We start from the raw sequence: 27,067 nt of genomic DNA on the forward strand, positions 1-27,067 counted from the left end.
TATAAAATACCAAGTTTGGGGTGTTTTCATTCCTCTTACAATCTGTGCCAAACAATTGAACCTGTTAAACATTTGTGCTTGTTTCCTGGCGTATCTCTGTTATTGCTATCTAATAAGGACATAAAGAAATGTTCAACATGATTAATATAAAAAAAGACATCAATAATATCTGATTAAATGGTGCTGCCATAGAAAAGTCTTAGGTTTGAATATTTCACAGGGTAAACATCATAGTTTCAATAAAGAGCTTGAACAAGATGATACAGAATATCAGTGTGGAATAAGATGATTTATCCAACTTTAAAGCTACTTAAAGGAGGAATAAAGGGGGAGAACTGGATGTTGTCATCAAATCAAACTTGCATGTCACTAGTAGCCAAGTGGGCTCACTCTGTTTTTGAATATTACATATTCTACTGAAGCACAGCACAAGTACCCATTCACAGTTTATTTTGAATCAGTAGAAAGCAAGAGGAAGAGGTGGTTAAATATGCTGTTGTCAGTGGAAATAGCACAAGACCAGAACTACTTATATAGGGAAAAAGAACAAAAATCTAATTATATAGTATTCAAACAAGTAAAAGGCTCTCTTATCCTCTTTGTTGTTTAGATAAACACATTGTTGTAGTTCCAGTTACCATCACTGGGTGGCAGGAACAGCTTGTTGTGTAGTAACGGGCAATACATTATGGAAAGTAATCCCATGTTAAATGATGTATGAGTTTTCACAGTCATTATGTGCGTTAACACCAATTAGCATTTTAGACAGATCAATTTAAAGCATTAAATCAGTATTTGTGTGTCTAGGTAAAGACAGGATTAGTTTATGATCACTTTTCAATCATAACGGTTTAAAGAAAATAAAATCTGATAGGATGACAAAGAAATCATCACTATATAATGGGCCTAGTTCCCATCAGTGCAGAGTTAAAGATGTAATCCAGTATACATAAAAGAGTTCAAAGTGATAGAAAATGAGAGGAATGAGAACTAAATACAGAAAAATCTATTTTGTCCCTCTCTGTAAAGGTTAAGAAGTCATTGGAGTGTTTTATATGCTTTTAATGACACACATAATGTATGAAAACAATTCCATATAAAATGACCAATTCTTCATAAAATATTTTCTTATGTATATTTACTCGCACCTTCCTCCATAGTAGAGCAACTGGTCACAATGCATTCAATCAAATTAGGTACCAAAGTGATAGTTTTTTATATACTATATACATTTACATTATGGGACTTACTGACCAAATATGAAAGGATGTATTAAAAAAAAACTCCCAATAAAGTGGTTATTATTATCACAGTAAACAGTAAACTGTGAAAGGTAAAAAAAAAAAAATATTCACATGAAAAGTACAAAAGATACATTTTCTTCAAAATGTAAATTACAGATATTTAATTTTATAAAACTGTCAGCACACTCCCATTAGTTAACTGTTCCTTCCTCTTGGGCTTACTCGTGGATGAGTGAAAACATTTGAGACTTTTTATCCCACTTTAGTAGATGTTTAACAGACTTATATAAACATGTACAGGCCTCCTTTTCATTCAGTTAAGGCTTCTGCTCAATCTCACAATTTAAAAAAGGGACAAACAACCATTTACTTTTTGCTGATCATGATTTAGCATTTTGCCCAACAACACTTCAACGGGGAGAATGGCAGGAAGATTTAACGTTTTACCATAAAGCAACAAGCCACCAGACCATGACCAGTGCCAGTCCTCAGGCTCTGTACTGCTTTTAGTACAACGGAACGGTTTTATTTCAAAATAAACTAGAGAAAGGACACATATGGTTTTAGGAGGACAGCATGTAGATCATCTGTGAGAGTCCTGGGTCATGTGTAAGCCACATAAGACATCTAATGACATTTTTTTTACAAGAAGACACTACAGTATGAACACCAATACATCAACTGTGATTGTATAGAAGGTCTCATAATATCTAGAAAAATGATCACATTCTTAAAGGAAGCGGGACCATCTGGGAGCTGTGCTTTAAAGTGTCCATATTATGAAAAAAATGTGTGTCTCTGGTGCTTCCACACGCAAACAAACTTGGAAAAAAAAACATCCATGCTATTTTGAGTGAGATACGGGTTTCTGAATGTATCCTGCCTTCAGTCTCTGGGTGAGCTGGTCAAAATCGTCCGAAACATTTGGTGTGTGCTAACCACTTTAGCTAATACCACATCAGCTAGCTGTTTCTCCAACTTCGGTCAGTACAAGGCAGGATTAGCCAGGAGACTTCTTCTAAACGAGGGCGCATTTCCAGCTTTGTGTGGAATACCTGCAGACGAGGGACATGTAAGTAGTTCTATACAATTTATTTTGTAGATTAGGGTGAACTCGTGTGTGTTGTAGCAGTGTTTTGCCATTGAGAACGAGGTGGCTAACCGCTAGCAGCGCTTAGCGCTAGCGTCTAGCTAGTAGTCCTTACCTAGATACTGCGTATGTGCGACTCCCAACAAAGATGGGATAGAAGTGTGATGCCTCACTCTGTAGCTAAAACAGAGAGCTCCAGACAGAGGGTGAAAAGATGAGCTGCAGCAATGTGCAGTACAACAAAAATATGTTTTTTTTTTTTAATTAAACCATGTAAACCTATTCTGGTACAACCTCTAAATATAATTATGAACCTGAAAATGAGCATAATATGGGCACTTTAACATTGTTATGATCCTGTGAAAACCTTGTATCTCCAGCAGAGGTGATGTTTCGATTTCTTTTTTTAGAATGCCCAAATTCACAGATTTGAGTTGATGTTTTAAAATGTAACTTTGAAAGTTTTAGGAATTAAATAGTGCTATAGGGTAATATTGGGTTCTGTGAATCAACAATGATTAGTTTAGTGTTAGTATATGATAGCTGAGGGTAATAAAATAAAATCTGATGTTTTTATAAAAACATGTCATTTTTATGTAAGAGATTGTTATATAAAATCAGGTTTCATTTTTAGAGATCCTTTTTCTGGAACAAAACTCTTCAAAACCCGTATGAGAACCTCAAAAAGACTTTCAGAGTGAAAGTGATGTGTTAAAGGAGGGGTGTGGACGGTTGTACACATCTCAACAACCCAGTCAATTGTTTCAAGATTGGTTTCAGGGTTTTGAGTCCCAAACATTCTGCGGCCGAGCTCCAAACCTCTGCGGAAGGAAACCCTTTTTCTCTCTTTTCAAAGCTGTGACAACAACATCAGTCGTTGGGACGTGCGAGTTGGGCAAGCGCGGACTTTCAAACATGGATAGGGTCAGACAATGGCTCTATTGACTCAGTTTTGACCTCCCCCAGCCCCAACACCAGTTAGCATGAAAAAGCACTCTTAAAAAAAAATACTGTTGATTATTAACTGGGACGCCAGTGTGTTCTCTCTGAGTGCAAGTTGAGCCATGCATTGATTATCCAAACCAAGCAGAGCGATGTTTTTGCCTCCCCAGATTCACATTCAGCTCCAGTGTCTAGTGCTCACTTTTACACAAAAGCACAAAACCGCTGAACTGCTTTTTGTTCCATAAAGGGCAGCCAACACTTGTATATATACATGCAGTTTCTTCTCTTCTTGTGGAATATACACACCAATAACTTGTACTGCTTTCTTGCACAGTGAAAGGCCACCAAAACCAAAAGACTCATTGTGATAACACAAGCCTGGGGGGCATACTGTATGCAGTATCATACCATGTAGTACATTGTGCATAATTCAAAATTCACACAATCTTCCCTAATTGTTTGCAAAATCATAAATCCCTGAAAAGTTGGCTCTAGCTTAGTGAAAAGTACACTTTGTTTTGAAAACAAAAACATAATTTGGAGGTATTTGCAGCGTAAAAAGTCTGCTAGCACCTCGTATCTCGTACCACAAAGTGGCTGCAGCCAAGACACTAACAGCCACATACATCAGTGTGGCACAATGCCTCTCGTCTTCTCCATACAGGAAGCCTTTCTTTCAGGGAGCATGTTTACTGGCCAGATGGGCTGCTGGGCTTTCTCTGGCCTAAACAAAATGGCTTTTAGTGTGTTGAAGACCCCCCCCCCTCATCAGGTCAGAAACAAAGTGACCAGAATACTAAACATCACCTTCAATGCATATCCCGGCTCACTATGTCAAAGTATTCTTTATGTTTTTTTTCTCTAACTATATGGAATAACATAGCACAATACGAAAAAATGCTTCACGTGTAGTAAAAACAACCACAGACATTAAAACGAGGTAAATGAACGTTTAAAAATAATATGCATTCATTTATCCAATTGAATGTTGAATTTTGTGATAATTAGACCCTTCTCGTACCATGTTGGGTTTTTGACAATGTGAACTCCTTTGCTTATCAAGTACCGGAGTTATATACAGAGGCTGAGTGAACTTCTTTTTTTGGCACTTAACAATCACACAGAGAGCACAGATTGCTGACAGGGAAGACAGAAATACAAATGATGCCACAGACACCAGAATAATGCTACACTGTGTTGAGTCACGGTGTGTCACAGCTCGGTGATTTGGTGACTTTCACTGGACAACCTCCACCGGTTTGGCTTCGGGTGCTTGATTCAGTTCCACATGAACGCAATATACCCACTATCAAATCACACACCCAGCTTGTTTCTGTCTCACACATATTAACCTTCCCGTTCTCTCATTTCTTGTTTCCCTCAGTAGAACACAAGCTGTGACTCCTCTTGAGTTCATCACATTACTCCCATTCCCTCTCCTCAAGTATATCCACTCCAGGTGTCCGCTAGTCCCAGATACTCTGGATTCTCTGCCGTGGAGGTCAGAAACCCGTTCACGTGCCTGGGCACTCCTCCGTCTCTCTCCAGTGTCTCAGGGCCGTCCAAGGCTGCAGCCCTGGCTACAGCGTTGGCTTTGGCCACAAGGTCCAGGTAATATGGGTTGTCAAAGGCTGGAGAGGTGGCAGCCCCGACAATTACGGGGACCAAGTATCCCGGGTTTTCTACGCTATGACCGGAGCTCAGGCCGTTAGGGAGGCGTCGGTCTACTCTGGAGCCTTTACGAGGCAGCGTGCTGGGCCGATCGGGGATCCCTGGCCTGAGATCCTGAATCTCCTGGTTGACGTACTCTAAACAGATAGAGGAAGAAAGAAAAGTCAGAACAAAACATGCGACACATTCAACACTTCCTTTTATGTTATTTTTTTTATTTTTTTTCGCTCACCTGGCAAGACATGATTATGAATATACCCATGATTCCGTCTGGGCAGTGAGTGATTAAGGTGATGAGAAGGATGAAAGCCGTTTGGCCCGTCTGTCTCCAGGTCGCCCTGGCTTCCGTTGGAGTAGGTGGGGTCTCTGCAGTAGCGTCCGGGGCTGGCTGGGGGCAGCTCATCTGGAGGCCCGTCCAGGAAGACTGAGTCAGATTGGCCCCCGGCCGAGGGGCTGCGAGCCAGAGTTGGGTACTGAGGGACCCATACGCCGTTGGAGGTGCTGGCCCCTAAAGGTAAGGTAGGGTACTGGCTGCGGCCAAGAGTGCTCAGGGAGGAGTACATGCTCTGAGGGCCGCCGGCGACAGAGGGCTCAACATCTAAGCCCTGATCTCTGCTCTGCTAGACAGAGAGGAGAGATGAATGAAATACAGACAAGAAGGTGAATTCAGCCAGTCAAAGGTTTGCAGGTCTTTATGGCTGTGTGAATTAAGAAGAAATTACCCTGTATGACTGGTGTCTGGATGCCCCGTCTCCCTGAGTCCTGGGGAAGTGGTTTGGCTGAGGTACCAGATACTCCTCAGCATCCAGCAGTTCCCTCATGTTGTTCCCTTCCTCCTCCAGAAGCATTCGGAAAAACTGGCTGTCCACTGGGCTGGACATGCTCATCTGCTCGTCGTTCTGCAAGACAGAGGAAGAAGAACACGATGGAAAACAGAGTGAGAACGTATAAGTACAGTATGTCATTTTTGTCATCCATAATATGGATTACAAATATAGACATAATATATCTCTTTTCAAGGAAAAAACTGTCCAAAAAAAAGCTACACTGTCGCAAACATGAACACTTGAGAAAAATAACATGCTACAATGTACATGACATGAGCATTATATGATAACGTACTTCAAGAACAGTCACAAAAAGTAAAACATTTGGGACATGAAACACATGTTCACATACCTGAATGACTACATAGCGAGGTGGATCCCTGGCCATGGCGCTAAAATCATTCACCAGATCTTTGAACCTCGGTCTGCTTTCTGGGTCAATCATCCAACCTGCCATCCAAACATAAAAATCGAGATGCCAATTAATCATCTTCGAAACTAACTACCACTATGTAACTCTGTTAGGGGCAGTAATTAATAATGATAAATATTTACTACTGACATTTGACCATGATCATGTAGACGTCGATGGTGCAGATGAGGGGCTGGGGAAGCCGTTCTCCTCCCTCTAAAACATCTGGGATTTCTCTCGCTGGGATCATGTCATAGGGTTTAGCACCAAACGTCATTAGCTCCCAGACCGTCACACCTGAGAAGGAAATGTACGATTACAACAGCACAACTTTTACTCTTATAAAGAAAATGTCTAGCAAAATGACAACAATTGAAAAATCTGTCGTTTACTAATGACTCGTGGAAAGATGCTACATCAGAAAAACTGAGAAATTCACTTTGAGGCCCGATCAAACAGCAACACAGGTTTAGCGTTTGTTTTACCATTATGTCTTCAATGTCAATTCCAGCACGGAGTGATACTGACCGTAGCTCCAGACATCACTCTGATGAGTGAACTTCCTGTGCAGAATAGACTCTAATGCCATCCATTTAATCGGCACCTAGAAACAAAGATATAGAACGCCAGTTTTGAATAAATAAATAATTGTAAATGTCCCCAGTGCAGATGCTTCTACAGCCCCGTCCTACCTTCCCTCCATCAGCGTGATATTCAGTCTCATCTATATCGAGCAGACGGGCCAGACCAAAGTCAGTGATCTTCACATGGTTCGGGTTCTTGACCAGAACATTGCGGGCGGCCAAATCTCTGTGGACCAGCCGGACTTCCTCTAGATAACTCATCCCCTACACACACACACACACACACACACACACACACACACCACAGATCCATCACCCACAAATCCATGTGTTCACAAATGTTGATAACACATCAAAATTGAAAGGAAAAATAAGGCAATAAAGAGATCAACAACAACATTCAGCCACTGCTGTTTGACTATGACATTTATACATATTTACTTCTACTACTACAAGCAGCAGTACAAGTAAGTGCACCTAAATGTAAAGTTGATACCATGTTTCTACGTTGCATACCTTGGCGATCTGGACACACCAGTTGAGGAGGAACTGGGAGCCAATGCGGTCCTTGTTCTCCCTGACGTAGTCGAGGAGGCAGCCGTACGGCATCAGCTGAGTGACCAGCTGCACCGTGGAGGTCAGACAAATCCCCAGCAGCCGGCAAACGTAAGGGCTGGCCACTCCTGCCATCACATAGGCCTCCTAAGAAAGACCGAGGAACGATGTTGAGAGGTTAAGTATTTATGTGAACTATAAATGTTTATGTATGTATCTGGCTTTTACTCACATCAAGGATCTCTTTATTGGCCTTTGGCGAGGTGTTCTCTCTTAACACCTTGATGGCCACTGGTATTTTCACATTTTCCCCATCAGGAGCCCACACGCCCTGAAACACAATAATCACCGCCATTCAAAAACTAACCAAAGACTTAAAGCTAAATATAAACGTACTGTTAAAGATCTAGCTCACATACATACCTTGTAAACAGTGCCAAAGGCCCCTGCACCCAGCACCCTGAGTTTTTTCAACTCAGTCTCCTTCAGGATACGCATCTGAGCCTGATTGGGTGACGCGCCACTGGGTGTCAAAGGCTCCACGAGCTGTACACATGAAGTAGGCAGATAGCAGATTCCTTCATTACACACTACAACACCCAAGGAAAACCTAAGATCTTGCCCTGATTTTGAATTAAAAACAATTAAGTCTCATTTATGTTCAGCATTTTACTTCCAGCAAATAAACTCCCACCTGTTTCAACATTACACAACCGAAGCTGTAACACCTCTGTCTATAAAACAACTTAAATGATAAAACGTCGGCCTTTGTAACCCGTGATCGGGTTCCGTGCCCACCTCATGTTCTTGTAGTATCCTCCTCATTGTCTCCTTCCTCCTGAGCTTCTTCTGTCTCCTCAGGTAGAAGACCAGCAGAGCGAGCAGGATGAAGAAGAGCACCACCCCACCCACTGCAGCTGCGATGGTTGTACCCGGTCTAAACAGAGAAAAACAGTTCAACACAGCTCCGGTTCCGCAAACCAAGGACTGAGAGAATCCACCACATCATTTAAGTATCTGAAAAGATGAAGCAGCTCACCCTGTCCTGGTGTCAATAGGGCAGCCTCTCTCATCCATCACAGTGCAGCTGAAACACATTAGCACTGGGTGTGAAATCATTCTAATTGTGTGTGTGTGTGTGTGTGTGTGTGTGTGTTTGTGATGTGTGTCCACTCACGACAGCGTGCAGTTGGTGTTGCAGGGCAGACAGTGTCCTGTAGCGTTGCTGTACTTCCACACAGTTTGCTGATCCTCCTTCACACCGCTGGGACAATGATCCACACAAAACTCACCGTCCTGGAAGTGTCGACACTCTGAACAATGCTCTGCACCCTGAAGACACATAGAGACAAAACAGTGAATACTTAAAACATTTTGCACACATACACAGGTATAATGGGGTGAATGTATTTAGAATCTTTTGGCCATTTGTTTAGTTTATTTGGTCCAGAAACCAGCTGGACATGTGGTGAAAGAGCAAGGGGATGGCATGTCATTGTTTAATCAACAAACTGTAAAAATAAATTTAAAATAAAAACATTTTACAATATATAAAATACAGACAAATTATCCAGTCATTTCATCACAATTTATTTTATTTTCATAGTATTTAAGTATTATATTCCATTGAAGATCAACTTATTAAACAGCTACTCTGTTCTGCAATGGACAACCATGGTAAAGAAACATCTCCAATTGCCTTTTCCTCTGCAGGATCGCATGAATGAACAGTTGCGGTCAATTTGTAAATAATAATAAAGGAATACTGTCACTGACAATATGTTATGGCAATGATTGAACACAATCTGGATAAGATTTAAAGTGCAACTGCACATTTGTGTGGAGGTCTTACTTTAATGTCAAAAATCATTATGGTTGAGTAGATGAGGCATTTTTTAAGATTTTTTTTTTGGTATGCAAAGACTGTAAGCAACGCAAAAATCTTACCGGGCCATGACAGGAGGCAGAGCCATTGAGAGATCGACATTCTGAGTGACAGGCAACACACAAAGATCCATCTGTGTATTCACGGATAGACCTGCAACACAAGCACAGCTGGGATTTAACCCAACGTCCCATAACACAGTCTGGCATTTGTTGGATGCTTTTATCTAAAGCACCTGACGATGTCATAAGGACATACATTTTTAGAAAGGGGGGCTCCAGCTGCAAATAACTGCCAATGTTAGCCTCACCAGATGACAACTTGTTCTCTGAACCACAAAAGACTGGACAACAATGTATATACAGTCATTTTTGAATTACTTTACATGTAATCTTATCGGGACCATATCATGATATTCTTCTGTTAAAGAAATGGTTTGATACTTTGGAAAAAAAAGTTTATTTGCTTTCTTCTCTTTATGCTAAGCTAAGCTAACCAGCTGCTGGCTGTAGCTTCATATTTAGCATGCATGCATGAGTGATTATGTGTGTAATCACATCATGTGATTATATTTTCATCTAACTCTTAGCAAGACAACAAATAAACACATATCAGTATTTCAACATTTGCCATATCATGACAAATATTAATATGGTGATTTTGACTTTAACCATATCACTCAGCCCTGAGAGCCAAATGACATGGGCAACAAACATATTTTCAGATTGAGAGAAAACGGGACTCTTGTTTCATCGTACAAGTACAATTATTCAAACATAATTTAGGTAGGGTTTAAACACATGAAATGTAAAGTCATGTTTTTTTATGTAACATCTGTGGGATATGTATTTTGGACTGTGTGAAGTGTGCATACGTTACCTTAAAACCAGGGAAATTGATACTAACAACTTCAAAATGGATCTCTACGGATTTCTTTTACTTGTGTTATCTTGTAAACATTTCACTTACATACATGTGCATCACACAAACAATCTGTTCAGTTACTGTTCAAAGAAATTGGGTGTTGAGTCACATGTATTTCATTTGTCATTGATGTACAGTTGCTTAAGGGCACAATTTAAGATAAAAGCTTTCCAATGGATTTATTGCGACTACTTTGGCATTTGGCACTGGCTGACAATCCAGTCAACCTGTACCATTTATACCTGGATACTGTGTTATTTGGAACATTATCACTTGGCTTTTTATTGATTTAGTGCAGCTACACCTACACAAACATTCTTACCCCTGATAGATGTCACACTGCTCCACGCACTCAGTACCGCGTTGGAAAGCCTTGCAGGATGCACACTGGCTGGGCCCCGGTCCCCAGCAGCCCCCCTCGCACAGGGGATGACAAACACGGCCCTCTTCCTCTGAAAACACATGCAGAGTAAACAGAACATGAAGCACACTGGATATCTGTTGGAACAATAAATGGAATTGAATCTTGTATCTGGCCGAGATAATTAACTTGGATGAAGTGACAAGTGCCTGATCAAAGTGCAACCCATAGAAACTTGAATGGACCTTGGCATTGTATAGTGTGTTCACCCACCACAGAGTTGGGCATCCTGGTTCTTGCTGACGATGCGGTGGGGTCCCTGGGTGGGATGGAGGAGACTATCCCAGGGGAGTGAACTGGTGTAGCACAGCTGGGAATTGTTGTGCAACAGGACCAAACCTCCACTGACGCTGCGTAGTGAACGCAACCCAAGTGACCGGATGTGTAGATTCTGGATGGCCAGAGAAAAAACCCCTCTGAACAGATAGAGATAGAGAAGTTGTAAGTGACCAGAAATCTACTGTGATTTTATATAGTCTGTCTATTTATAATGAATTTTCTTTCAGTTTTAAAAAATTCAATCAAAACAACTCACTCAGAATGCTTTATCACAATATTATTTCATACATCTTGACATTGTGAAGAGATCAAACCAAACATGACTAAACCCCAGCCTCGACAGATCTAACACGGATTCTCTTTTGCTTTCAAATTTGGTCAAAATTGTGGGTGAATTTAAAAACATGCATGTACACTACAAGATCCTACTATTCATTATGGTCAGGTTTAACACCTTTTAACACTAAGGTAAGGTTGTTTGTAAGGTTACAACAAATAGTGACCAAACTGTAACCTGAGATTCTCTCCACAACACATTTTGACAAACTGTATTTATGACCAAGTGTTAATGTGTAAATTAGATATTCATGTGTTTCAGTTAAGGAAACCTGACAGAAAGACAGCAAGGTAGACACTTTAATTACAACAAAGAAACAACAAGACTGTTCCAATTACCCAACAGCAGCCAATAATGTCAAAACAGTGTTGTAAAAACAGTGACAGAAGAGCACATTTGTCACTATGACCTAGTTTAAACATGCTACACTAGATAGCAAATAGCGTCCCATAGACTTTTACTGTTATCCTGGTTGGCATGTGCTGCAAGTTAAAGCAGCTGTGCTGGCTAATAATTTACCCTTCTGTAACCCTGAAACAATCTGCCTCAACTATACCAGAGGCACATAGTCGAAAAAACAGAGCACAAATAGGCCTGTCACGATTACAAATTTAGCTGGACGATACATTGTCATAGAAATTATTGCGATAAAACGATAATATTGTCGTTCAGAGACTATTTTCATCTAATATAATGATAATGGCATAATAATGCAAGTACACCTTTTCAAAGATCAACAAACTTATTTCTAAAGAATATTTAACACTGGAACTGGAAGACATTTTAAATATCTACAATAAATGAACAAAACAACCAAAAACAATAAAATGGACTCTCAGTCTCTGTTAACAAAAAATGCACTTGAATAAAAACCAAACACAATCAAAAACAATAAATAAAATGGAAATTTTTCCAGCTGCCACTTAAAAATAATCAAGCTCATTTTTATTTATCATGCAATTAATTGATTTATTGCATATTGTGACAGGCCTAAGCACAAACAAAGACACAATGTGGGTGGATGGACATCAAGACAGTGGCATGTGGTGACGCACCACACAGAGAAATGGATACTTGACAATACTAGATGTGTCTGACCATTTAAGGTAAAGGCCTATGTGTTTGCTGATGATCCTTTTTTATGATTTGTTTTGTTTTATTTTGAGTTTGTCACTTAATGTCAGAGAAACTGAGTAATACAATATTATTTTTTCTACATGTACATTCATAGTGCTCCCTTATAATGTTTGTTTCCAGTTTGTTGATAACAATAAATAAAAAAATTGTTATGAAAAACAAAATGCATTTCATATCATACTTGCAGGCAACCCAAATCACAATGGTGAAAACATCTACAATAAAGTGAAGAAGTGTTGATTTTAGGACAATATGGTTAATATTTTGATCTTCCCTCTCTGACTGCCTCCTAGAAATCAAATCCTGGTTCACTCAAAATTTCCTTAAACTTAACTGCAAAAAAACTGAATTTCTCCTCATTGGCACCAAGTCCACTCTAGCTAAATGCAACAACTTCTCACTTACAGATGATAACTCCCACCCCCCCATGTTAAGAGTCTGGGTATCATCCTTGACAGCATTCTATCATACAAATCTCACATCAATAATATTAGTCACTCTGCATATTTCCACTTACGCAACATCAACCGTCTTTGTCCGTCTCTCACACCTAACTCCACCGCCATTCTTTTTTTTTGTGAGTTACAATTTTTAGTTTTCTAACCACATACAAATCTCAACATGAACAAACCCCAGATTTTATTGTTCTTGTATTAGTCTGTTGTTGTTTATTGCTTTGTATTTATGCTTGGTCTGTTTTATTGTTGTGCATCTGTTTTATCTTTTATTATTTGTACATGTAAGGTGTCTTTGAGTGTCGCGAAAGGCGCCTATAAATAAAATGTATTATTATTTTTTTTATTATAATATAGAGACATGCAGAGAAAAGAAAGACCATGTCAGACAGACAGCAATTTAAAAGTCTTACTTGTAGAGCATCCTGCCTCTGATCACCTTCAGGTTCTCAAACACACTCAGGTTAGTCCACTCTTCTGGCCAGGCATCAATGTACAAATAACCTGCAAAACAAATCAAATCAAATTTGCTTAAAACATTCTAATAGAGGAGACATGGTATGCTCTGTGTATCAGACTTCTTTGTGGTTTTATATGGAAAATCTGATTGAACTTGGGAAATCACATTTGCATTGAATATATACAGTTTAAAAAAAAATGAATAGCCAGATTTTCCTTTCTTGGTAAAATCTTGAAAAAAAGGATTCAACAAACACATCCTCAGGGTTCTCCTTAGTGTTCAGTACCTGTGATCTCCTCCAGTCTTTTGAAGGCACTCAGCTGCTTGAGGGTCAGACCTGATGTGTTGCTCACAGGGTCGCTGGACAATGACAGCATATTTAAATAAAAATTGATAAAAAATCTTACTGGAGATAAAATATCCAGTGGTGCAGGTTATCTCAGGTTTGTGTTTACATTTCACACTTTTCAACAGTTGGCCTATGCAAGATAATTTATCAGGTATTTGGCATCTCAGCTTCTGTTGGTGTCACATAGGCCGAGCTACGAATCTTTTATTTGACGTCCACAGAGTGACTGGTGAGGCAGCTGACTAGTTTGATATACATTGTATACAGTTAATTACTTTATTTTGTCATTTCTAAAGTACCGTTGTGAGCTAAAACTGTATGCATGTTCTATATTTGGCCTGTGTGTCTTACCTTGCAAAGCTCTGAGGGAGGAAGGCCAGACTACCAAAAATCTTCTTACACTTGTTGAACTGCTCCACATTAGTAGATGTTACCATGATGATGCCATGGTTGTCCATGACGCCAAGGTTGTCCATACCCAGACCATAACACACTGCAATACAAACCATGACAATGGATTTTAACCAATTTATCTTAAATCCCTAATAAATTACTTACTTAATATATCGAATATAGCAGGAAAGCAATGATCAACAACACTCCATAAAGGCCAGGATATCATCAGTGTAGAATGAAATATAGTGTGGTGTATCACAGTAAACAACAAGGGTATAAGGTGAGTGACATATTGTTTGAGCTAGTGGTTCGATAGCAAAAAGAAATGGGGAGACAGGGCAGTCCTTCCTGGTGTGTGCCTTCACCTAATGCAGCAGATTGTTTGTTACACAGAACCATCTGAAAAGCCATCATTGGAAACTGTTTGGAAAAGGGCAGGCACTCTGAAAAAAATACTTGGCGGGTGATTGGATGAACCACCTGTCTATCAATCTCTTGCCGTAGCCAGTGGGGAGAAGATCGAAAACATTTTTCCATGGAGAAAATCCTTCAGTGCGCTGTATATATTTATCTTTTTATTAATAGAAAAAAAAGCGCTTTATTAGTGTTTGAATGCACTTTAAAAATTGCTATTTATAATGTAGAAACTAAAACTAGAATTAGAGGTCCCAACAGCCCAAAAGTTGAATTTAATTCATGCAACATAAATTGAGATCATGCGATAGATGGAGTTATATTGTATATAGTATAGTATCAGTATATTGTACTGAGTTATCCAGTTAACTCCACTGAGCAAAATCCTGAACTGAAGTAAAAATAAATGATACATTATCTAAGTTATATAAATGTCCTGATATATAAGACAAACAACAAGGTACTGCAGAAACAGGTTGGTTTACTTTGCACCATAGTCAGCATGTGATGCATCAATCAATCAGTGCGTGCAGCACAAATCATAATCCCCTGTACTGAAGCACCATGTCATGCACATGGAGAATGCATAAATTAAATGAATTAGTTATGCAACATTTGAGCCACGTAGTGTGAAACAGTTTTTCCCCTGTTGAACTTTTGGATAGCTACTGTTTACACTCAGTCACTTATATTAGTTACACCTTTTTCAATACTGGGTACGACCCCCCTTTGCCCCCAGAATGGTCTGCATTGTTCATGGCATGGATTCTACAAGGTGCTGAAAACATTCTAGATCCTGGTCTGATAGCATCACACAGTTGCTGCAAGTTTGTCGGCTGCGCATCTATAATGTGACTCTCCCATTTCCACCACATCCAAAAGGTGCTCTATGGGACTGAGATCTAGTGACTGTGGAGGCCACTGGACTACCCTGAACTTATTGTCGTATTTGTGGAACCAGTTTGATAAGAGTTCTTTGTGACATGCGCGCTATCCTGCTAGAAGTAGGTGTTCAGTTCAACCTAATAAAGTGGCCAGTAAGTACTGTAAATGTAAACAATGTATTGTGGTTAAATGCAAATGTTCTCACAAGGACACAATGATTCTCACCTTTGGGACAGTCTCCTTCACACTTTTCACATTTTTGCATTTCGTTTCCGTCAGGGTGGGCAACGATAACTTCCTGGTTGGCTCTGGGACAAACCAAAGTACAAGCCACTTCCATAGCCAGATAGTTATCTACAGACAGGGAGACAAAGTGTTCAAAGGGCGTCTTTGCAGCAAAAAGTGAATTAGGTATGATGAAATGGAAAGCTGGTAGCCTAAAGCGTTAGAGTACAGGAATGTGATCGTAACAATGGATCTGTGTGTGTGTGTGTGTGTGTGTGTGTGTGTGTGTGTGTGTGTGTGTGTATGTGTATGTGTATGTGTATGTGTGTGTGTGTGTGGGTTTTAATCTTGGCAAGGAAACCGAATGAATAATATTTTCTCCTCCTTCCCCCCTCAGCATCTACTATCACATCAAGGCGCCCTACAGTGAGACACTTAATCATCAGGTGCACCAGTGGAGCTGCACAGTGACCACTAGCTGAGCACTTTTTTGTAGCTTTTATGGATAAAAAAGGTCTGCTTAAAATAAGTTCTCACAAGGACACGTCTTGACGCAGGTGGCTCCAAAGTTGAACTTCTTGTTTGGGTTGGGTTTGGTCTGATAGGTGGAGGGATCGTAGATAGTCGGTGGAGGACAGTTCTCCTTACACACACCGCTGTCGTTGAAGTGGCGGCACGCCTGGAGAGAAGAGGAATGAGAAAACATGTTACTCCAGAAATGACATAAGACTGTGAGATGAGATGATATTACAGTAAACACAAAAAATATCTGTTATGTGCATGCGTGTTTTTTACCAGACAGTCTGAGTCTTTGGGTCCTGTGCATCCAGCAGCGCACTGCAGGTGACAGCAGTCATTGGGAAGGGGACCTTTACACCGCTGACAGCCAGACGCACACTGAATACGGGTCACTTTGGACAAAGATAAAAAAGTGACAATTTTTAGCTGTACTTCACCTGCTCTAGACTTTATCCAGTAAGAACCAAACAGTCATACTTTGCACAAGATGTTAACTCACAGGTCTGGCAGTCCTGTGCAGTTTCTCCCCAGCAGCTTTTCCCACATACAGAGGAACAACTTGGACCTGTGCCAGACAAAACACAACAACACATGGGGAGAGGTAAGAACATATCCCACAATTTAACAAGAGTCTAATGCTAAACTAGTGGCTCTGTGGGACTGTACATCATCATACTTCATCAGAACTGATAGTTCTATTAAACAAGTGACATTTCTCTTCCTGTACTATCCTATGGGATGTTCAATATTTCAATTAGTTGCTCACATTTAGGAGCCCGAAGCTGCAGTTTGTGCAGCCGGGCGTGGATGTTCTGCTCGTCCAAAGTGTCCCTCCAAATGATGTTCTGGGGGTCTGGGAAGCACAGCTGGGGGTTCCCCCAAATATACACCCCACCCAACAGGATCTCTGCAGGGGAGATGATACGTTAGAGGAGCTCATAAACGTACTGTTATAGTAGATAACAGAGGGTAAAGCCTAATATATTTGAACATGTTTGATTTCCCTTAACAGTTTAAAAGTTGAAGATATTGATAAAATGAATGAGTCAAAACAACTCAAACATAAAGTCCCAGCCCCAGTCCAGTCAGGTCATACTGGGTTTGGGTATCAACTATGAGCTCTACTATACTATTATCTGACCTGTGAGGCTACGCAGCCGGAGTGTCCTGAGCCCCTGTCCGCCCAGAGTGTTATCCAGCACAGCCAGGGCGTAGCTGGAGTTGTACAGCTGGCTGCCTCTTATGATTCGAAGGTTGTCCAACGGCAACAGACTCACTGACACATGAGCTACAAGTACATAGCCCTGTACCTCCACGATCCCCTAAAGAAGAAGAGGTGAAGAGAAAACAAAAGGTATTTTGTGGAAACAAAAACAGGTGGACTGACTAAAAAGATTGGAGCTAACTCAGCTAAGCATCTGCATACTTCTTTTTTCTTTATTTATCCATCTTATTTGTTTTGTAACTAACAAATATGCTTCGTTTGTGTCATTTTATACAGCGGTTATTACAGAAAAAAACACACTGTGCATACCTGAAGGAAGGAGAGGTCAGGGTCTTCATGAAGATGTGTGATCTCCAGGTTGCCGTGGACAACCTGGCAGCCAGTGTAGAGCAGCCTGAGGGTCTCGTAGTGATTTTCCAGGCTGGAGGGCAGTTCCAGCTTCATGTCTGTACCCAGGCACACTGCAACACAGATAACATGTGACCCCAACTTCATCCTGCATGTAAAATACTATTACAACCTTTTTCACTGCTCAACATTAATGCTGTTTTATTGTCATTCAAAATCATTTGGAAAGCAAACATTATATTAAAAATAATAAATAAATTAAAATACACAAAAGGACACAAAGGTCTACCCCAATAATACTGTGAATGTTGCCTAAAATGTAATTGCCAGAACTATTTTTGACAACAAAAAATATCAAAATAAAATAAAACTTTTGAAATAAAAAAAAAAACCCACCTTTAAGACCTCAAAATACTGCTTTAAGGAGTAGTACAACAAAAGGTGGTCAAAGTTCAACGTCTGAACGATGAAATTCAAATATCCAATGAAGAAAAAGCTACAGTATTTCTCACTCTCATCATTGAACTACATCAGGGGCTCAGCACCCTGCCTAGATTGAAGTAATCCGAATAGTTTAGCAGCATAATGTGCATTAAATTAACCTTCCATGAACTCCAATGAAAACAGTACAAATGTATGATACTAATTGAATGCATAATAATGAAATACGTTTATATAAAATATTGATTTGATGTCTTTCAAATACATTTAAATTCACAACACAGAGGCCACTTAAAAACAGAGTGTGTCATTTTAACTATAAACTCACATTCCTGTTAAAGTGCTGAATACTGAACACCTCATGTTGTTTACTCTGTTCAGTGCATTGGCGAATTATATGAATAAACAATTAATAAACAAATAATTTAAAGATGTCACCTTGGAGAAATCTGAGGAAAGGGACCTTCTTCCTTTTTCCCCTAACATTTCATAGACTAAACAATCAGTTCAGTAATTTCAATAATTAAATGAGAATGAAAATAATCATTATTTGGATCCCTAAAATAGATTTTTGCAGCACTCACTTTTCTGTGATAAATAAGTGATATACACAGAACAGGCCCTGTTGATTATATACTGTAAGTGTAACCTCTGAAAGATAGCAATTTCTAGACAGACTTTTAAATGCACATTCATAGTTACAGGTTACAGGTAGTTACAAGTGTTATATGTGGAAACTCCAAATAATGATCACTGTAAGGACTTGGACTCCACATATTTTGACTGTGTACTGTAACAGTGGCCTTGAATGGGTACTCTGAAATTCAAACCATATGCACTGCCTCTGTCTTGTCTCTATAGGATATAGTTTCCACTGGCAGCACAGATTCCCCACAGTGGGTCACACACAGCATACATTCAGGGTCATACAGCGCTACAATTCATGAGGGCTCTAACACACACATAGCTCCCATGCTTTAGTAGGCAGTCACACAGTGGACAGTCCCTCCACTGCTGAGGTTATAAATGACTTCCTCTGGCTCCCCTCCAACTGCCCTTCAATAGTCAACCCACTTTTCGTCATTGAAGCCCCCCTGTGCTATCTCTGTCCCTCTTTTTGGAAAAGACGGCTGGGTGGACTCATATACATCATCGGAGGAACAGGAAGTACTGGCAGGCAGGAGAAGGGTGATTTTCATGATACACTGGGGTCCAACAAAGTTCAGGACATATGTGTTCAAGGCATGCTCTTATCATGTATGTGCGTAAAGTTATATTTAGGGCTGGGGTGATTCGTCGACATAGTCACGCGTAGAAATCTATAAATAACCGGCTGCCTCCAGCAACAGCGCAAGTATGGATTCTTCGCAAGTTCAACAACACGTTGAGAAAAAGGCTCGCACATGGTCTTCTAAAGTTTAGGAGTATTTTACTCTTAATGCCAGCAACAACGTGGCAGTCTGTAGACCTTGTAAAATGCATCCCTGAGTCAGGATAACAGCAGCAAAACACCGTAAGTTCTGCTCACCCTTTTGTCCATTTCCCTCCCAAGTAGAGTTTGGATTCTCTGCCCGAGCCCGAACTTGACCCATGGGCCGGGTCGGGCCCATATTTCCCGCCACTATCCTCGGGCCGGGCCCTTCATCAAGTATTTTTTTTTTTAATCATTACTTTATTAGCCTACTTGGGTGGGGAGAAAGCTATGTCTCTCCAGCTTCTCCTGTAGTTCTGGGTATATGTCCTGCACTGACTTGAGTGTGAGGTAAACTGTGCTAAAATCATGTCTCCCCCATCTGTAGCATTGTCTTCCATAATTGCGCAACCAGGCCAGATTGTTTCAAATATCTCACGAGTCCTTTATGATGTCAGTTATAACGGCCCACGTATTAAAAAATTGTCGGGTTAAAACGGGCTCGGGCTCATAGTTCCAGTTAATGTGTCGGGCCGGGCCGGGCTCGGACACAACATGCACTGTAGATTATCAACATAGTGACACGGAATGTGGTGCCAGTAGTAGCCCAACGGTACGTTAGTCCGTTGATTTGTTTTAATGACTTAACATCAAGCATCATCAAACGCTGTCAGTCGGCAGTGTTATTTTTTTGGTTTACCATCATCATGAGTGACCCAATCGATTACAGACTGTTATATTAGACACTCTACAACTTGCCTTATGTTGGATTTATTTGATACATCTGATTTCATATGTTGCTAAAATTGCACTTTTTTTACTGTAAGATTAAAAGGGAGAAGAGCTTGGATGTTAAACAAGAGTGTATTCATTATTTTACCTACTACTGTTAAAAAAAGCAAACACAGGCTACTCTTTTGCACTTGCTCTGTTTACTTTAAGTTTTTATTTTTGTATTCCTCCTCAAAGTGACTTTATTTTGTCGTTGAATTGATAGCCTACATCTGGCTTCAGGTTGGACTACAAATTCATTTTATTGACAGTGCAGTGTTAAACAGTTTTAATAAATAGAGACTTGAACCTTATTGAAATTTGTTTTGTGTAAGTTGTTAATAATTGAGCAATGGAAAAATAATCGCTTATTGAAAAATTAATCGTTAGTCGACTAATCGAAAAAAATAATCGCTAGATCAATTGTTTAAAAAATAATTGTTTGGGACAGCCCTATATTACAGCTCCTGCATCTCAGCTAAGAAGTATTGAGTCATAAAGTGTCAATAATGTCCACATTATAATCTAACAGCTACTGCAGCAAATGGGTCTATGATTGATAGAGCGGCAGCCAAAAATACACACCCAGTCGTTGCAGCTTGTGTCAAATATCAAATCAAATGACTAATCACTGCCTCCTTAAGTGATGTCATCATGGAAAATAGTTTGACATGTCAGGCCAAGAGGGGAGTCATGCTTTTATCCTGCAACATTTAAATAATTTTAAATAAGACAGACTATATAAACAGAAACAAAATCAGACTCCCTGAAACTCTGTGATTTGCACAAACTACCACACAAACAGCTCCAGCTCTAGGGATTAGGTAAATGTGCCGTAACAGAAAGCACAAAAGAGCAGATTTTCCATTTCTAAAACGTGTGTGTAAAGCCAGTTCTCAGCTTCCTCTACTTTTATTCCCTCATTGTTTGCTCTCCAAAAGTCTCTCAGCAACGGCTGTGTGTGCATGCGTGGCCTTGTGAGGAGCTGCCCACCCCCCCATCCCTGTGGCCTAAAATACTCCCTCTTTTATCACTTGCTTTGCTCTATCTGCCCACTGTCATATTACTATCCCTGCCTTCCTCTTTTTAAAATCAATCACTACATATTTTTATAATCTGCTTTGAGAGCCTCCATTCATTTATTCCTGGTTGTTGCCAAACTCTCTGGACTCTGGAAAGTGTAATTTCGCAGGAATGTGTGTCTTGCATTTCTAAAAGATGACATACATGTATGTATTTCACCCGTGATGGGGGATCAAGAGAAACCAGGTTGTAGTTCAATGTCTTGTTCAAAGACACGTCAACAACCTGTAACTCCCCAGGTCACAAGAAGATCTCTGTGACCAAAAGGTCACAACACACACAACTAATGACCACCGACACTAACACACACACACACACACACACACACACACACACACACACACACACACACATACACACACACACACACACACACACACACACACACACACACACTTAAATATGTTAGCACTGGCTTCTGCACAGTGTATTGTAGCAACTTGGCTCTGGAAACTTCCACTGGTCAGGTGTGTCTGTGGTTAACAAGAAAAAGAATGAGAGAAAATGTCTACTTTCCTGCTTTTTGTCCGCATTTTGATCATTTACTTGATTGCAGTCGAGTCCTTCTGTGTTCAGTTGGGCTTCTGACATGCAAGCTTTTAACAGCTCTGTTAATTTCTAAAATCAGTGCCCATTTCTTTGCACTTAGAACCCAGCATTCATTGTGATCTTATTCAGTGTTCTGGCGTAAATGCAGAGGCAGGTTTTAAAGCGTCACAGGAACATGAAACAAACAAAGTGGCTTGTACAACATGTTGTCCGGCCTCGTCGGAAAGCAAATGTGTTTAAAGTTGTTCCATACAATGACACATAGGCTGGGTGAAAAGCTTGCTATCATAGAGAGAGGAGAGAGCTGTAAATGTTTAAATATGTTGCTAACAGTGCACAGTTTCCGACAGTCTCTCCTGGAAGACACACAAAAAAGTGACAGAGGTAGTTGTGCACAGACTGAAAACTTCAAAAAGAAGTTCAAACCTTTCTTACTTTCTCACCTTCGCACAGCTGACTAATCATGGCATGAAGTAGGTGTGATTGTCACACTGACAGTTTTGGAAAGTTGCACAAATTGTCAGACGCAGCTCCCACAATCCTGATGTCTGAAAAGTGTGGGGGGAGATGGTGCTTTCGACAAGCACTTTGGTTTGATCCTATTGATGCATTTAACGTAACTTTCTGAAGTGTGCGCAGTAATTGGCCATCTGTGTGGGGGTGAGAAAGTAAGCTAGGTTTGAATTTCTCTCTCTAACTCTCTTTTTTGTGATTTATACTATTTAACTATTTCTGTCACTTTTGGTGCATACGGACTGCAACATGAGCTTTACTGTTTCGAGGTTTTTTCCCAGTGTTTTTAATGTTGTTGCAGACAGTACTATTTTTGTCACGACAGAATTAATAGTGACTTGATCTGTGCTTTCACCTTAATCTGGCTTCCTACAAGAGAGGATGGCGTGACTTTAAACTGACCGTCTTGTACCAGTGTGCTGCTTGGGACTGTCTACAAGCTGAAAGCCAGCTTGAAGCCACACCTGTAGGTGGCAACGTGCCAGTTAGCACAGGGAGTATGTATGTGTTTACCACTGTGTGTACAGTTAAGTGACTGCAGGAGTTCGACTGAACCATGGTGGAAAAGCCTGCAGTGTGACACAACAGAAAAGTCAACAGAATCCTCTGGCCTCAACTCTCCTCTAAAGCTCAACACGGACAGAACAAGCTGATCCAACAGGACTTTCTTTGTTGGCCTATTATCCCTCAGATTTAACGTGTCAGTCCTGATTCTAAGACAATGCTAATCCTAGCGTGTCTTGCATAAACTTCACATTTCTCCCAACCTCCCTGAACACATTCTTTCTTCCACTTCACTCTACTGCTGAGGAAGAAAAAACAGGTATTGCTCAACAGACAAGCAGAACAGGATCCGTACTGCACTTTTTTTACACATTTACTAGTAGGGGTGTGCTAAAAAAATCGATTCATATTAGAATCGCGATTCACGCTCTACCGATTCAAAATCGATTCATAGAATTATTTTTATTTTTATTGTATGTCTACTGCAATCACATGGGAAAAGTAACTACATTTACATAATGTGAATCGTTTTTTTAATCGAGAATCGTTTTTGAATCGAACCTTGAGCCTAAAAATCAATATTGAATCGAATCGTGACATTTTCTGAATCGTACACCCCTATTTACTAGTGTGAAAGCATCTGCAGCTGCGTTTAAATACACTTTATTTCAAAGGGAATAAAAAGATTATTAATTGTTATTAATGGTGAGAAACTCATGACCCTTTATGATTCCTAAAGGATGAGTTCACAACCTGGCGGAAACCCAAATGTTATTAATGGCTTGTAAGTGATCTATAACACATTACTAAATTATTTAATAATCATGAATAAAGCTCTTAGTTACAACTAATAACAGTAAATAAAGGATGCCTTATTAAAAAGTGGTGCCAACTGACTAAAGTACCACAATAGCTCTGTATTATTATTTTAATCAAGATGTATTTCTACTGAAAGGATCGATGACTACTGAACTGAAATGATCATTGCAACTAACTGACCCCCAGCTGGATTCATATCAGTTACATTGCAATTACATGGCCAGCATTAAACCGCTTAAACCACCAGGACTTTTCTATTTATAAAATATTGCCCAATTCTAACTACCAGAAATTGTCAATGATGAGGATGTAAACACAACCAACAATATTTTCCTCCATAACACAGAACCTGAGTAGAAACTTGGTCGCAGCAGATGAAAATTAACATGATCAAGACTATTTTGTATAGAGAAATAGTTTACTCCTATCAAGGCTGCTGTGATTTATTTTAAAACTGTGATTTCTTTGTACAGATTTCCCTGTAACTCAAACCCTAGAAAAGCACACAAGAAAGTTTCCTCTGAGGGCTCACGACTCGAGGCCCACTGACGGCTAATTCCTCAGCTCAGACTCAGAGTGAGTTAGATCACTAACACGTAGCCTAGCCTAGTGAGTCACAGCCGGATGAGCTAACCTGCCACTGAGGGCAATTCAGTAGGACTTAATCACTTCATACAGTGAGTTTCGCTCAATGGGTGCACTGGAGTGTGACAAGAACATGAACTCTGTGGATACTGAGGCCACCGAACACACAAACAAACACAATATGTTCTCACACAGGAGCAGGTTGTTGAAATAATTAATTTGGACCACTGAAAGAAAATCACAGAACACAACTGCTGACCTTTGGAATCATACACTTGTTGGCCGTGTGTGTGTGTGTGTGTGTGTGTGTGTGTGTGTGTGTGTGTGTGTGTGTGTGTGTGTGTGCGTGCGTGCCTGCGTGAGTGTGTGGACAAAACAATACTTGATAACTGAAAGTAAGAATGATGTGTTGCTAAACTCAGCCCTTTTGGACCAATCACAGCGCTCACGTTTAACTGATGCTTTAGAGATCAACACTGTGGAGTAAAGTGCACCAACCTGTTCCCACCAACAATGCAGTTGTATTTGGAAATCACTTCATCTGTGAATATTGGCTTTGTTTGTGAGTAGTGGTGGTGGGGATATCAGCTAATAAAAGACAAAGAAGCTTCACTGCCATATTTTGTACTCATATTAGTAATTTTAGAAGTAAAGATGACTTCATCCAACATTAAAACGTGGTGATATTTTAAGGTATCACGCACTGGCCTATTTCCACACAAGGGCATGTCGATAAAAGCTGTCATGTACGTGTCAATAAAGACCGCATTGGAAGGAATTCTCAGAATTATTGATGTCAATGTTTGCCATTAGCTTGTGATATATTAAATGCTTTTAAAATCATCTGACCTGGCTTATTGATGTCTGACTCCACTTAAAATAAATCTCTATCAATATAGAGGCCTATGCAACCACGACTACAAACTAAAACTGCAAATAACCATATATTCAGGGTTGAGATTAACTGATTAACAGATTAACTGTTTGGCCTATAAAACGTCAGAAAACAGAAAAATATTTCCTAGAGTCCAAATTAACTTCTTCAAATTGTTTTTTTCTCTTTTGAGTCCTGAGTTTTTATTTAGTCTTACAGTCCAAACCTAAAACAATATTCAGTTTACTGCAATGCAAGAGAATGAAAAGCAATTCACAACATTTGATATGCTGGAATCCTCAAATGTTTGACATTTTTGCTTGAAAATGACTTTCAATGATTTTATTTTGACTTAACTGAAAATAAAAATAAAGTTGAAAATGCAACATTTTTCTAAATGAGATGAGATCCTACATGCAAATACATTGTTGATGTTCTTTTGCTAAGCACTATCATTAGGGGTGGGAAAAATAATTGCAAATCGTATGTTTCATGATTTTTTTGGCAATGATTTTCGAAATCGATTCTTTTCCCTAAAATCTATATTTTTTATTTATTTTTTTTACCAATAATTTACCTAAATATTTTCTTTATACGGTACCACTACATCAAATCTGCTTCCTTGCTACAGACTGAAAGCAGAAAATACAGAAAATACATGTTATGTAGCCTACTTCTTTACAAATGAAACAAATGTCAGACTGACTGACTGACATGTGATGTGCATTCTTCTTAAAAACAATTAGTTCTTAGGAATGTCTCATGACATATTGTCTCTAGAAGTGTATTATTCCAACTTTTGTTTTTGTTAAAGAAGAAAAAGAAAATCGCAATACTCAATACTTTAGAATAACAATACTTCTAGAATCGCAATAGATGAAAATTGCAATACAAATCAAATCTGCACCCATGTATTCTGAAAGAATAGAATCGGGACAAGACCATATCGTCCCAGCCTTAATTATCATATTGATATAGCCTATATGTAAAAGAAAACGGAGACAATGTAGCACTATCTTCCAAATATGCACTTGTTTGCACTTTCAGTTAGCTCGTTTTACTGGCATGCACTCAAGCTCCAAGTGTGACAAGTGGCCCTCTATCAGACAATGTCCTCTTTAGAGCCAGAAGTGAATAATTGACATCGTCATGATCCTAGCCATACAAAGCCCCGTTTGTTATTGTTGGTTTGTTTTTGTTTACGCGTAGAGCAAACCAGCCTAACGTCCGCCTGCACGCACCAGTCAGTCAGAGTCGCTCTCTGTGTCCAAGCTGCAAAGCAGGTTCTCATATTTCTCACCTGTTTCACTGCTACAACTACTATTATGTTCTAGCAGTGTTTATTTGTGCAACAAAAGTTGCTACATGCGAGTTTTAGTCCAAACAGTAAATCTGGTTTAAGGCTATATGTGACAGGTGTGATTTTTACATACGTCTACATAAGTCCCACGAGCCTCAGCAGTGACTGAGAGAGGACGAGGGCTCGCGGAGGAATGTGGTCCTAGCTAGAAAACGTATCCTCTTTGGGACGAGTTGAACCTCGCACATATACCCAAATACAACCCACATACTCTACTTTTATATTCCATTTAGAAAGTGTGTCTATTTTGATAACAGCGTAGCCATTCAAAGCAAGAAAAAGCTCTGGAAGTTACCCACCTTCTCTGCCCAACGTGACCGTCACTGCGAGCAGCACGGCCCCCACAAACACCAAACTTCTCGCCGCCTCCATCTGCTGCGACCCGGCGCCTCTAGTCCATATTCCAAAATTAGATGTTTCTACTGTTCCCAATGATGAATTGCCGTAATCTTACTTCTTCTCGTCTCCAGTTTTTTTTCTGGCACCTTTGGAGTTGTTGTTCGTTTCCCAATCTCAGTGACTTCCTCCCTGGAATTCCGTGCCTGTTGGTAGTAAAGCGTGACAGCGCGC

General features: G+C 39.9%; 1 protein-coding gene across 2 annotated transcripts; it reads right to left on the reverse strand.

Annotated features, from left to right (window-relative positions):
- Positions 1–1,046: 1,046 nt before the first annotated feature.
- erbb2 (erb-b2 receptor tyrosine kinase 2) lies at positions 1,047–27,067 on the reverse strand. Of its 2 annotated transcripts, none has more exons than XM_078278482.1 (27): positions 26,797–27,067; positions 17,549–17,700; positions 17,156–17,336; positions 16,781–16,921; positions 16,514–16,579; positions 16,291–16,406; positions 16,033–16,174; positions 15,496–15,624; positions 13,927–14,068; positions 13,513–13,586; positions 13,180–13,270; positions 10,772–10,974; positions 10,460–10,589; positions 9,276–9,366; positions 8,506–8,660; positions 8,368–8,415; positions 8,127–8,265; positions 7,752–7,874; positions 7,561–7,659; positions 7,290–7,475; positions 6,882–7,037; positions 6,718–6,793; positions 6,340–6,486; positions 6,130–6,227; positions 5,673–5,849; positions 5,183–5,567; positions 1,047–5,087 (listed from the first exon to the last, which is right to left on the reverse strand). In XM_078278482.1, the coding sequence occupies exons 1-27, from the start codon at positions 26,867–26,869 to the stop codon at positions 4,720–4,722; spliced, it is 3,888 nt and encodes a 1,295-aa protein (XP_078134608.1). In that variant the 5' UTR covers positions 26,870–27,067; the 3' UTR covers positions 1,047–4,719. The 2 variants fall into 2 exon arrangements, with proteins under 2 accessions (XP_078134608.1, XP_078134607.1); XM_078278481.1 differs by having other exon boundaries at positions 5,183–5,570.

The sequence above is a fragment of the Sander vitreus genome, chromosome 21, assembly GCF_031162955.1.
Source record: "Sander vitreus isolate 19-12246 chromosome 21, sanVit1, whole genome shotgun sequence".
Classification (NCBI taxonomy): domain Eukaryota; kingdom Metazoa; phylum Chordata; class Actinopteri; order Perciformes; family Percidae; genus Sander; species Sander vitreus.